This window comes from Helicoverpa zea, chromosome 6 (genome assembly GCF_022581195.2).
Source record: "Helicoverpa zea isolate HzStark_Cry1AcR chromosome 6, ilHelZeax1.1, whole genome shotgun sequence".
NCBI classification, from domain to species: Eukaryota; Metazoa; Arthropoda; class Insecta; order Lepidoptera; family Noctuidae; genus Helicoverpa; species Helicoverpa zea.
Genome location: NC_061457.1, coordinates 2,582,020 through 2,596,369, shown reverse-complemented (window position 1 = coordinate 2,596,369; position 14,350 = coordinate 2,582,020). Strand labels below are relative to the sequence as shown.

At 37.5% G+C, this 14,350-nt stretch overlaps 1 protein-coding gene across 2 annotated transcripts in view; it reads right to left on the bottom strand.

The window, feature by feature from the left end:
* The window catches only part of LOC124631145 (rho GTPase-activating protein 23), a 334,067-nt gene extending 322,666 nt beyond the window's left edge, over positions 1-11,401 (bottom strand). For both annotated transcript variants that reach the window (XM_047165350.1, XM_047165351.1), the window contains exon 1: positions 10,982-11,401. In XM_047165350.1, the coding sequence (XP_047021306.1) occupies positions 10,982-11,006 (25 nt within the window). In that variant the 5' untranslated portion in view covers positions 11,007-11,401. The remainder of the gene's footprint in view (positions 1-10,981) is intronic.
* Positions 11,402-14,350: the final 2,949 nt, after the last annotated feature.

Below are 14,350 nucleotides of genomic sequence, written 5' to 3'. Positions count from 1 at the left end.
GCCTCATTACACAGTAATCGGAGCTTAGAATCTAATTTTCAATTCGTGTCATCAAAATCCATTCATTATTTTGCTTTGTAGAAAGAAATTGAAAAGATACAGTTGTATCCGTAGCACAATTCCGAGAACTTTGCGAATTGTACAACACTCAAAGTAAATCGATTCCGCTAACTTCTTAGAACAAAGTGGCGTGTTGTTTCCACAGAACTCTTGCTTTGCTACTGTACAGACAGACCTTATAATTAGCATAGCTACTTTAATTAACATTAAACCAATCTGCGCTCAAGAAACTTGAAAACCATCAGTTTGAAACAGTACTTTCAATTCAACGTCTCATTTATTGAAGTCAGGTTTAAACCTCGCTGTACAGATTGATTGAGCGGATAATTTATTTCAATTCAGTAATTTTCCAGCAACAGCGGCATCGTAAATTACTTGGCTTGACAGAATTAAAACTTCAGACTATTTTACTCAAGTCTAGCAACCGACATGTTTTAACCTGAAAACAGCTCGTACATAAATTATAATAAAAACAGATCCGTTCTCAGACTACGTTCTTTATAAAGAACCAAATTGTATTTTAATTATATGCCCCAAAAGCGTATGTTGTACAAACCGCGAAGCCTTGAAATCGATCCAACCACATCATAGGTATGCTAACCTACTTTATGATGGATAAGTAGATATTATTTTCCATTATGCTTCTGATCTACGTTTATCACCTCTATTCCACACAAAGAAGGACTAGAATCCCTTGTCAATGTGCTCTGCATCAAATGGAGAGTGACTTGACCACCTATGTGACATAAATCCAGACATGTCATTAATTAGACAAGTGTCAACACTGCCTTAAATCGATATTTTAATTGAAGTGTTAATGAGATTCGGTTTTGCATATTCAAAAGTCCGCATAACTTATACCAAACAGACCTTTCTCTCGAACAGAATTTGCAAATAACGCGAACATGACTGTGTAGCTGAAACCCCTTGCAATGTTTCATTTGAAATACAATATTCGACGATCACCTTGAAATTGCCCGTGGTCAGTGTCAGTTGGTCCATTTAGCTAAAGTTCTTGGATTCAGTGGGCGATAGTGAACACGGGACAGCGCTCAACGTGGGTGTCGCTAGCTTGCACTCCGCCATTGGACACAAAAGCGAAAGTTGTTCACCCGAACCATAAAGTATTTGACAGCCAAATCTTCTGCCACTAATTTCCATTTATGCTAAATAATCCTATATGATGCTTGAAATCATATCAATGTGAGTTTCATTGCTCCCAAACAACGACTCTGTAAGACCTTACTTATGTTGCTTATACATATTAAAGTCATATTCATGTTCTTCTTATTGCGGCCTCTGTAATACTCAATAGAATTAGATAATAATAAATCAATTTAGATTTTCTATCTGACACATATTCTTGAATAGGTTTTAGGGATAAATTATTACGATTTGATAGAACGTGGAGTCATCGAACTCTATAAATAGCTGTTACGGCCGCACAATAGCCACTATCTGATCTATTGAGGTCCAACTTTAAATCGTATTGACTGGACCTTACAGAAGGCCAATTCACGCCGAGCGCGCCAACGAAATGTATGGCGCTGCTCACAGAATGGTCCCGTAATTGCTTTCAACATTTTATTGAAAATTTCAATAACATTTTAGATTCATGGCTATTGATCAACGCTACGTCTTTTGCGGCAGCTCGTAATGACACCTCTTCTTCGAGTTTTGAAACATCTTTTCCATCCTCAAATGATAGCAAAAAAGACTTCCTTATGACACAAGACTTCATCAATGGCTCGAATAGTGTAACCATTTGCAAAAAGTCATTATGGAACCTATTAGCGTTTTACTTTAGTGTTAACTACGTTCGCTTGGCTGCCTTTAGATACCGTTAGTTCTCGTGACGAACTCTTAATTGAGCTTTTAGTGTTGACAAAGAATAATGTGAGACACGATTGGTATCGAATCCGATACTCCGATAGCCAACCAAATTGATGTTTACGATATGTGATTTATAGACGAAAGTTATGTATGGTTAATTGATACACTTTACTGTTTAGATTAGAAACAGTTTGTTATAATCAAACCTATGTAAGTGGCTATTGCGTATGTAGATAGAAGTGATTTTTTATTAGTTCATGTTTCGACAGTTGCCTTTCAAAAATTACAACTTTTTCATCACAAAGTGAAACTAATCTGAAATGTATTCGCTAACTAGCAAGAACTATACGGTTTGTTAGGTTAGATATTACCGGTGCCTATCTAGAAGAATAATCGGAATCTGCAATTTAACGTCATTTGTATAGTACGCCATTACATCATATCGAACCGCAGTATTGTTATTATACTCGCAGTATTGTTAGTAGTTTATGAAACAGATCCATCTCATGCAGATTCCTCGTAATATGTACCTATCAGTAAGATACCTAGACCTTAGGAAATAGTTACATCTTAGATATATTTATAGACTTATACGGCCTTACTACAAAAACTTTAACAACTGTTTTACACTTGTCTAAAAAAATGTGGCTCCAAAATGAACCTTATGTCAACGTTATAATTTGACATTTTTTTAGACAAGTCTTAAACTGACGTTAAAAAGTTTTTGTGGTAAGACGGATAGAATTTAGGCTTTAAGATCGATTATCTTCTATAATTACCTCCTTTTAAATTTTGAAACCGCTCAAAGAAAGTGTTCCACGACGGCATACCTATATTTCTCTATATATACTATGTTTGACTAATGTTACTGTAGGTTCAAAGTTCACCCAAGCCTCACTGTACATGTATAAGAGTGAATTAGGAGTTTGGATGCCTACAACCAAAAAACCAGTTTCTGAAGTAACTTGTACAAAATCGCATTGAATAGCCTTTTGTTATTGTGTTGCAATACGCCATCAAATAGCATCTGCGAAGGTCATAATGACAACACAAATAAAATTGTCTGCAGCACATGATATGTAGTTTCTCTCTAGATAAAAAATACAGTGAGATTTTATCACATCATAAAACAAAACATTATTGCGTTGAACTGAACACGGGTAAAAATAAAATCTCGGTCGTGGTGTCGCATATTGCACGACTGCATGCCTTATCTCCGTTCTGGAAGGTAACTGCAGACGATGATAACATTCCACGTGTTAGAAGCATATTAACTGCGAAGAAAACGCACAAATATGTTAATTACCATTGTTCACGCAAAATTGATTCCATACGGTACTTAAAATATTTAACCCACTTACCATTCGAAGAAAGCAATAAGATTCAATTTATAACTGTCTCACCAAGTTACGTCCCAAATTGCAGTTCATATCAGAACTTGCTTATTAAGGAATATAGAACGTTGTGTTCGTTTCCTTGAGCAAAAACTGTAGGTAAATAAAGCGATAAAACGCCAAATGACAGCGAGCCAGACACCGTAATTCCTGAAGAAGTGCTCCAAGTTATTGCGACCAATAAAAGCATGAAATCCATAAAAATGTAATCGGGCACGAAGATAAAAAGACTCATAAAAGAAACAACAGGACAACAGTTAGTGTACAGACAGACAGGGAAGGGCCTCGTACGTTAATCGGATTATTCAAATAAGGAACGCGTAGGAACGAGTAGGTTACAGAACAAATGAATGGCCGTTAAGGATCTAAGCGTACTATTTTGTTAGTGTGTCACACATGAATGTGTTGGACTTGGCCCTTTCGATGCTCTTTGTAACGATAAATGTGAACAACGCAAGAATTAGAAAAACCGGTCAAGTGCGAGTCAGTAATATATCTCCACGCATCCCTAAAAACAATTCACGGATAGACAGAGGTGTAGAGTGATTTTTAGAACTCATAAAAGGATCGTAGGCACTATCAATTCTCAAGTGCTGATACCAACAGCAGCCCAATAAGTCACTAAGTAGAACTATCGGCCAAATAACTCGGCAATGACGCAACTCCGCCCATATACGGTTTGTTTTCACTTGATACCCAAATACGACTAGTTCTTAAACCTTATCGTCAGAATGCTTTCTATTTCATTGGATCTCTGTTAAGGTTTCAGAGAAACGATACTGCCACATATGGCGGAATATATCCGTTCACTGGCGAAATGGATACATAGAAGAACATACCAGAGAACGTTGAAGAGGCCTTAGATTTTGAACATACTCGGTGAGAAGAAGCTTATATTTATCGAAAAGGAAGGAGAGAATTACTCGATCAATGAACAATCAGATGATGTGATTCTGAGTTTCTCGATCAGAGAAAATCAGAATCACATCTCAATCATTCAAAATCCGATTTGGTCACTGTTGTAATCTTGCTGATGTAGAAATCAAAACTACATCTAATCCATCAAAAGAATCCATCTGCATGATTTGTCTGTCGTTGCCTCACAACTTAATTAATAATAAAGATATCACTTTTAAACAGAATATAAAGCCTGAACCTATTGCTTAGTGACGAGCATCTTTATTTCAATGACAATGCAATTGAATTCAAGATAAGAAATTCGTTTCACAATGAAATTGATTGATAGTAACGCAGTAAATGTAATTTTACGCAAGATACATCTGTAATTTACACTTACAAACAAACGAACCATGAAATTGAAGAAATGTTATACAATTAGTATAAAAATACGATACAATGCAACACAGTATAGCGTAAAACGTTTAAAGTAATAGCCGGGGTATTACCGGCCGCAGTAATAGCTGCTCAGACGCAGCGTTATCGCGTCAAGGTCATACAGTAAGATGCGCTCGCGTCACTCAGGTAAAAGCTTCGTGAATTTAGGGCCTATGCACACCGCGTTTTGGGAACGCGCGTCGACGCGCGTTTGTATCGATACAGACGCGATATGCACGCGAGTCAGACGCAGCCTGTAGACCTTTGCACACGCTTTGCATCGCTACACACGCGCGTTTGCATCGCGTCTGTATCGCTACACACGCGCGTCTGTATTTATACAGGTGTGCAAAGGTCTACAGGCTGCGTCTGACTCGCGTGCGTATCGCGTCTGTATCGATAAAAACGCGCGTCGACGGCGTGTTTAAAAAACGCGGTGTGCATAGGCCCTTAGACAGCAAAAAGCACAGCGAATAACACAAATGCACTATTTATAGAAATTACAGCATATTATAAAATAGAAAATGACGTTATCCAAGACACAAGAAATCAATAAGCTAACAAAATAATTAAACTCTGAACTAGTTTTATCGCGAATCTCAACTCATTCTTACTTGACCCGGGGTACCGGGCGCCAATAGATATCTAGCCATCTGACCCGAGCTGCTTGCTATGAATATTGATCGGGCCTGCATTAATATGGACGCCGCGACCTTAATTATATCTGTTTACAGTATGCATGATCATGCACGTGGCTACTCGACAACAGAATGGACAAACTCAGCTACTGTATTGGTGTTTCCTCTAAACAGCCTTCTTATTATGGTTAAGTAAGAATTAAATAATGGATATAAATAAGTACATGATAGAATTACTTGACTTTACACTTAACATCACGACTGGACTTCAATCCAAACATTCTTTCGCCTTTTCAAAACGTCAATCTTAATGGTAATTTAACATTCATAAAATCCACATCAAAGTTATTAAAGCCGTTATTTAACCTCACAAACTGGCTACACGTCCTGAATAAGTCTCGGATTACACGAAAACTTTCAAAGCATTTTGTGACTGCCCTACCAGGCTTCATAGGGGATTATGCGCTTAATTGCTCCATAAATCCGAAAACCGTCTAGCATAATTGCAGGTAAATATAGTAATTTACCTCGAGTCAAGCCAGTTCTCGACGGATGCTGGTGCATATGGAAGGCCAAATATTAGCGCGTGTCATAGCTAACGGAAAACATTTACTTAACGAGCCTTTTATAGGGACTGGTTGCTTCTTTCGGCCACTACGGAATGATAATCTCAATGATACAAAGTTACCTGAACGCGCAGGTATTGCAGATAGCACGTTTCATCGGCACGTTTCACTTCTGCTAAAAAGGAAGCCGTTAAAACAAGCACGAGTCGCAAATGATCGATGAACCTAAGAAACCTTTTAGTAATTTCCTGGTCCAGCCAATTACTCCACATTTACACTTCCTTGTTTGGACAAAAGTAACAGGCAGGACGTTCATTATTTACCCGTATCTTGACAATAGCGCCACTACTCCTATATAATAGAACTGGCTTTATTTATTGACAGCTATAATAACTGCCAACATTGTCTAACAAACCACTTTGAGCTGCAGGGGAAAAGGATTTTTCCTTAACAATTGAAATGGAAATAAAGTTATCGTAGTTGAATCAGGATCCATTTCAGATTTCACATTACGTGGGGCTCCAAAAAACTAATTGACTTTTCGCAACAAAAAGATCCAGGCAAGGCACCACAATTCATCGAAATCGAGTATGATTCATCGAATGAATCGATTCGATTGATGTTATCGTATTCGTTTTATAAAACAGTGTACACAAGGTTTTGGCCGTAATTGTGGGCATGCAAAAGTGATTCAACGTGGTCACTCGATAGGGATCGCAACAACCGGCTTCATTTTTGCGGCTTATCCGGTGTGTGTTACACAACTTCCAACTGCCATTGCGTTATTCGTATTTAAAGGGCTTTGTTAATGAGAAAAAAAGTTCAAAACCTAAATGTTGTCTAACGTTTTTGGAAGTAGCATCTTTTTTCTTTTAGAATTTCGGAATTATGTATTGCAAGAAAGAGTTGAACTAATATAGTCAAGGAAGTCGGCGCCGTCAGGGACTAATAAAGGCTTGTTATGCAGAATTTTACTGGAGCATTGCACTGCAGCGGTGCGCACTGTAGGATAATTAAGGGTCGGTGACCCGGTGCAAAGCTTACAAAGGGAGCTAGTGCTAAAATTCAACCTCCCACTAAACACGAGTCCGGGAAATGTGCAATTCAATAGCTGTTAGTCAGGTTTACAGTAATGTAATATTATTAATATGTTCACAGTCAGCTATCTTAGCAAAGACTATTCTTTTTGGTTTGGCAACATCTTAAACATTGTTTCAAAAGTTTCTGAGTTATCTGTGGGCTGTTTTATCTGTGCGACCTTCATATGGAACAATACATGCTTTGTTTCTCAATTCCTTCACCATTTTTTTATATGGCCTGTGCTCCATGCGGATCCAAAATTAAATTCTGTCAATGTTTAGTGTTACGTATTATATAAAAGTAAGCATTTTCTGTAAAATATAATTCTAGGCAGACAAGAGAAACCGTGCACTTAAACTTGAATTTTATTAGTTTGCAATTTGTTAACGTTGAACCCACACAATACCTCTCATATATTATGTTTATGTCTATTTAAGGCTATTTCTCCCCAGCCTACATTTCTGAACGTTTCTCCATGTTCGGGTAGCTATGGGATGTCACATGGTAAACGCATCGGCATTCAAGTGTCAGCCCGGGTATTGTCCAAAACAAGTTGGCCCTGTTCCCGACTTCGTTTTTGTTCAGAGACGTGAGACTCCACGGCGCGTCTTAACGAGCATCAAACCAGTTGCACATATCGCTGCGTCAGTCCAAATCTGGTAGTAAATACTTCGACACTCCGTTTGTTATCGCAGTTTTTAATCACTATGAAAATAGCATTGCCTTGATGGACAGTTATAGCGCACCAATGCACAAAATTGGTCTTAAAATTAAGATTCTTCAACAAACCATGTGGATCTCTTTATTGCTATTATATGTAATTATGGACTTTCACTTGTCTGTTAATGTGACCGATGCCATAGTAATTGGTTCCGAACAAGAAACTGCAAGATTGGCGAAATTATTCTCATTATAAGACCATAGGTGGTTTATAAAAAAAAGAATATCACGCGAGAGTTTCGTTTCACGTTGTTGGAACGTAACCCGCTAATTACAGGGTTCATCGGTCTCAAGTTACATTGAAGACGATTTAAGAAGACCATTAGACTATTTATCATCGTCGGTTGATGTAGTAAGACAGCTCGCATCTTTTTGTTTCGTAACCGACGGAGCAGAAGTCGCATGATGGTTGTAAACAAATCTGTCTGGAGACTAAATGAGACTAATAGTTGGGCTATTGATATGTACATATTGCCCTTCAGCAGCTTGTAGCTACATGTTATTAAGCTTTTAGAATATATACATACTTATGTACTTGATACTAATTTTAAAGTTCATACTTATTTTAATGACGTGATTTAATCGTGCTCCGATGCTATTAAATTCAATGAAGCTTTTCTTACCCTCATTTCTACTACGTGTTTAATAGTTTGGCCGTCTCATTACACTTAAGCTATTTAATATTATTATTGCTATAAAATATCGCAACGTAGACAGGTTAAATACTTCTAGAAACAGGTTAAAACGGAAATCTAGGTAGTAAGCACCGATTTAATGAATTGCATCCGTGGCTGTCGCAACTAGCGATAGACAAGTAAGCTTCTTAGGACGGACTAAGTAAGCAACCTCATTAATCGATAACTGGCAAGCCAACGAGCGTTTATCAGCGGCTGATTTAAAGGACCTCTTCCTGCCAATCTTCGATAATCACTTTTCAATAAGAGGCCAATTTGTATCGGTCCAATGTAACCGTAATAAAATCCAGCTGTGTTTATCAAGTTGTGATTTTAAACAATCTTATTGATGTGTTTCGAGTGAAACCTTTTCATTGCAAGATATATTTTTTGTAATTTATTGACTTGGCGTGTATCCTGTACCGTGTACCAAATGCTTACGAGTGTACTTTCTTTTTTCGTGTTCAATGCAACATCTGTTGTGTTGTGCCTCTATCATTCATTTCAGTTGAGGAACGTCATCTCCGAAACAAAAGTGATGGTCATCGCAGGTAAACAATAAATTGTAAAATATGTTTTTTCTGCCTATTGTTTTTCTAGGAACAACAGTGTGTTTTATCTTCTGGTGTTCACATACGCTTGTTAAGCAAACGCAGCTCGCTTCGACGACGATACGACACGCAATCTTTATCGAGAGGCTGTATGGCCGAGCGACCTTTGTCGGGTATTCTAGTAACCATGCCGTGACTCCAGCCAATTAGTTCAAACGATATCTAGATCTCCGTGTTATTGGTTTTGTCAAGCCAGCAATGTTTAAGAGTTATTGATTAGAGATATTAACGATTTGTTTTTCTTAGTCTCTGAAACAATAAACGTTATTAGCTGTATAACGCAAAGCTACTTGGAACAAAGAGACTAGAAACTAGAAAAGCTACTTCTATTCTACTTTGAACTAACCTTCAAACAAACGGAAATGTTAACTGAATCTATCTAATTTGAAATAAATAATTGTTACCGCAATACTGGAAAAACTGTAACACTTCAATTGGTTTCGCCGTTCAGTCTTGATCTCTTTCAACTCTTGATAGAAAAACCGATAGGTATCTGCAGAACGGAATAAAATAGCTCAGTTACGATACCTTTGAAATAAATAAAGCTGTAAATAGCCAGTACTTATTAACTGTGGTTAGGGCCGGAGTTTTATTACAATGACGTCATAAGCTAGACATCGAACGCCCACCGACAATCTAGAGTGGTTTTTATCTAATTGATAACAAGAGTGGAAGTCACAGGTTTTAGCGCAGTATTTAATATTATAAACTCCATATAGAATACCTACTTAGGAATAAAAACAGACCGTTTTAATCAATAACGGTAAAACCTGTTTCGTGCGTGTAAGGGTTATTATTATGTGGATTATTTAATACTTCGCCAATTTATTTTAATGCGTATGTGCCTGGTATGCCTACTTATATGTTATTTTCAGGTCATTTTATCGAACTTTGAGTTTTACCAAAACTACACTTTTATAACCTTGTTTACAAGTTACACTTTGAAGCTAGTGACAAGCCATAATCTCCCATCATTATGGTGTTTAAATCAACAGGTCTGTTTGTTTCTAAGGTATGGGATGGAGCCCTATGTAGACATCGACTTTGTATTGACTAAGCATTCGTTTAGGTTAACCGAGCAAGGATTTCGGTACTTAGATTCAAGATCTTCAATATGTTGTTTACAAAAAACCAACATGTGATGCGCTACGGGTTAATTAACATGAGAATAGACGAACCAGCCGACAGGATGTTTGACGTAAAAAATAGAACCGTTCTATTATTTGCTTTATTTAAGTAGATCGTTGGGTGCATTGTTTATAATACAGGATTATTCAAATAGATATAGGCATTGTTTCCGTGTAAACAAAAAGCAGTTTTAATCAAAATACGGAACACACTCGTACAAGTTGGATACCTACCAGATATGCCTACATGTAGTTGTATGATCGGAATTCTCAATGAGGTGAGCAAAACAGATACTTATAACAATTTCTTAAAAGCTTAACGTTTACAAGAAACCACCAAGAAGGTTGTATAGATAGAATACATAAACAACTCAATGCTTCAGTTGTCAGTTCCATCGACAATCTTAAACGTCTAACACCGAAGATGAAAAAAAAACAATTGGGATAATCAATGCTTCGTCCTTGTTTCACTTTGGTCCCTTTGTAATTCCTGTGGCGAGGTTGCATTCTCTCGTGGCGTGGCGGGGCCGCGCGCCTTGCCTCGCCGACTGAGGTGCAAGCTGGCTTGGTACTCTACGTTGATCGCGAGTTAAGACTAACTTAACGCCAATGAAACGACTTACGTCTTTGTATTCAAAGTTTATGAAGTTGTGACCTCTGTTATTGTATGTACGTTGTACTCGTGTATGATTTTATGCACTTTTACTTGGTGCGTAAAACTTCCCGCCTAAATATATGACCTTTCGATATTCACTTAGGTTAGAATTTTAAGTAAGAGCTGACTTATCTCGTATGATAGGTATTGGTAAGTTCTATATTCAAATGATGTTTTTCTAACCAGAAATATAGATGTATGTGTAGTAGAACACGACAAGAAATAGGGCAAGTGATAAATAAACACCGTATTATCAGTACCGATAAAATAACTGGACGTCTTACTAACCTGATGGCTCGGCGCAGTCGCTCATAATCCAAGCTGCATTTTAACCTCAAAAGACACCTTAAGCACAGTCACGATACGCGAAGGTCACGGTTATGCTATATTGCATAATATCACCAAGCCTTAACACCAGTAATTGAAGGGATTTACAAAAAACAATACACGACCGAGGATTACTGTTAATGCTGTTATCATAAACACACGAATGCACAGTTCGATGCACGTTTATAATTCAACAAACGACGCGAGTATCCATTCAAGACTCCATCAAATCGCATATTTGAAGAGTTATCTAAATAAAACAAACACCAGTGAGGACTCGATGTCATAAGTTTTATGCAGTTTACGAATAAACATGTCACAGCCGTGCACTGCACTCCGTCTGACACGACGAATATGGCGGATGAATTTGAACTACGCTTGCGCGGCTCGAAGCGAACGCCCGTTGTTCGCCGGCCCGGCAGACAGGTACAAAAACATGGGCAGAAGTGCTGCCATCTGTTAATGAGACGTTGAACTTTTACGTTCCAGATCGTGTTATTGACGGAAAGCAGTTTGTCGTTTTTTTCCTAGATGGCGCGAACTGACAGGTCAATTTTATAAAAAAATAATGTATTGGTAGGATAATGATCACTAGAATATATAATTTTACAATACAATGTTTCAGTATCGTGAAGTCTTACAAATAAAACACTGTAGGTAAGTACAGTGTAAATATTTATTTGCTAAGTAACTAAATCAACTCCAAAGCTGTTTTATTTACATAGATAATAAATATTTACAACAATGGTATATAAAAGTAACACACACAATAAAGCCAAAAATAAATAACAACAAAGTTACTATTTTGTTGCTCAGATATTAATAGGTGATTACAATTGATGATTCAATAATGAAACTTGTCGTCATGCAACATAGCTATGAAATATTTAGTAGGCACTCTCATACCTGATGTTAAGAAATGCAACAAAGCCTCCATTTTTCAGGAACCACGATTTGACACTAGTCACCTTTTTCACAACACACTGAACAGACTTACACAGACTGAAATGAATCTCTGATAGTTTCAGCTCTTTGATTGATTTTATTTCAGTGCCAAAAAACGCAATGACGTTTGACTGGTCATTACATTTTTATGGCAACAAATGAATGATATCATTGACGTAGGTGTAGTAATATGCAGATACATAGACAATAGGTATTACAGGAAACTCCCACTATAAGTTTGGAGTAGGTATCTCGCTAACGTGAATTGATCATTCCAGGATGGATTTTTGAGAGGTGCTTTATATCAATAGGTAGGTTTTAGTCAAATAAATATATCAAATCAAATCAAATAATGTCGGGACACCTTTTCACACACGGTCGGTAAGCCCCATGGTAAGTTATTAATTAACTTGTATTATGGGTGCTAACACGACTGATAAACTACATATCTATACTAATATTATAAAGCTGAAGAGTTTGTTTGTTTGTTTGAACGTGCTAATCTCAGGAACTACTGGTCCGATTTCAACAATTCTTTCGGTGTTAGATAGCCCATTTATCGAGGAAGGCTATAGACTACTTTTTATACGGGTTCGTGCAGAGGTTCTCACGGGATGCGGGTGAAACCGCTGGCAGAAGCTAGTAGTTACATTTATGCATATTTATAAATACATATTGTAACACCCAGACCACGGGTAACGAGAACCCGGGACCTCGGGTTCGATTCCCGTTTCGGTGATAAATGTGTGCATATGTGAAAATCTTGGTCAGGAATTTAAGTTGAGTGGCTAGGTTATTAATGTCGTGGTGACCTAGTGGGTAAAGATATAACCTCTCAAGTGTGAGTGTGGGTTCGATTCCAGGTCAATGCAACTTTTCTAAGTTTGTATGTTCTTTCTATTGTATATTTTGGACACCAAAGACCGTGTTTCGTAGGGCACGTTAAACCAGTGGCGGCCCTAGGGGTGTGCGAACTGCGCCATCGCACAGGGCCTCGCGCTTGGGGGGGCCTCGCGCTACAACCCACACTAATATGAAAAAAATATATAATTAAAAAATATATATCTGGTCCAAGAAAAAAAATGTGAATTTTCCTTTATTTCTAATTCATTCTGTGTTTACTTTTTGAGTCCTCACTTTAACAAAAAGTTGGAACAGCAAAGTAACAAAAACAACTGGCTCTCGATCCAGTCAAGGATTTTTTTTATTTGTGCTTAATTCCGAGTTTAATTTGAGAGTCCTTAAAAAAACAATTAAAAAAAATTCGCGCTCGCTACGCTCGCGACTGTTCGCTTGGTAGTACCTTTCTTTCTCACATGATTAGAGTACTTTTATGTCCCAAAACTCAAACATTTTCGCGCTCGCTACGCTCGCAACTTCACCTTGCACTGTTATTTTTATACAAGTTAAGGTGCTTTAGAGATCCAAAGCTCAAAATTTTTTGCGCTCGCTACGCTCGCGGGTGCTTTACTTTCCCCTTGTTTTATTTTTTTTCATCCTTTTTTAGCCGAACCTAGAACAAGAAAATAACCCCTAGTTTCCGTATGAACTTTCTTATTTACGACGTTCGAACTACTCAAGTCACAATCTTTCAATATATAGGGGGCGCTTGGGTCATGATTGCACCCGGACGCTACATGAGCTAGAGACGGCCCTGAATCAGTTGTACGAAGAGCTGAATACTATCTCGGTGCTGAAATATAATTATATTAGAAAATAATTTAACTGTTTATCTCACTACCGAAATAGTCTTGAGAATTCGAATAATAAAATAATAAATAATAATATTGTTTTAATGTTGTGTCGATAAGAAAAAGCAGTGTGAAAAAGCAGTTTTTCGAGACTCAAGCTTATTAAAACATGTTTAAGGAATTCGATGACACAAGATCGACTTTCAGCCCTTGCTATTCTTTCGATCGAAAATGACGTTGCTCATTCATTCGATTATACTGCTTTAAATATTTTAGTCTTAAGAAAGTCGCAAGCATCAGATCATTTTAATATTAGTTAATTTTGTGATTCTTTAAATATAAACTGTAGTAAAAATAAAATTTTATTTTGTTTAACTTGAGCATTTCTCCTCAAACATGACGTTTAGCTAAATTAAAACACCAGCTTACTCTCGCAACACATACTTTTCACGTAGGACAAAGGGCCTCGCATAGACCTGCCGCTCGTAGCCTCGCAATGGCTAGGGCCGCCGCTGCGTTAAACTGTAGGTCCCGGCTGTCATTGAACATCCTTAAATTGGCAGCCGTTACGGATACTCAGAAGCCAGTAAGTCTGACAACCAGACTTACTTAGTGGTTTTACGTTGACTGGGTAACTGGGTTGAAGAGGTCAGATAGGTTAGGTTATTAAAAATCAAATGAGCAAACTAATACA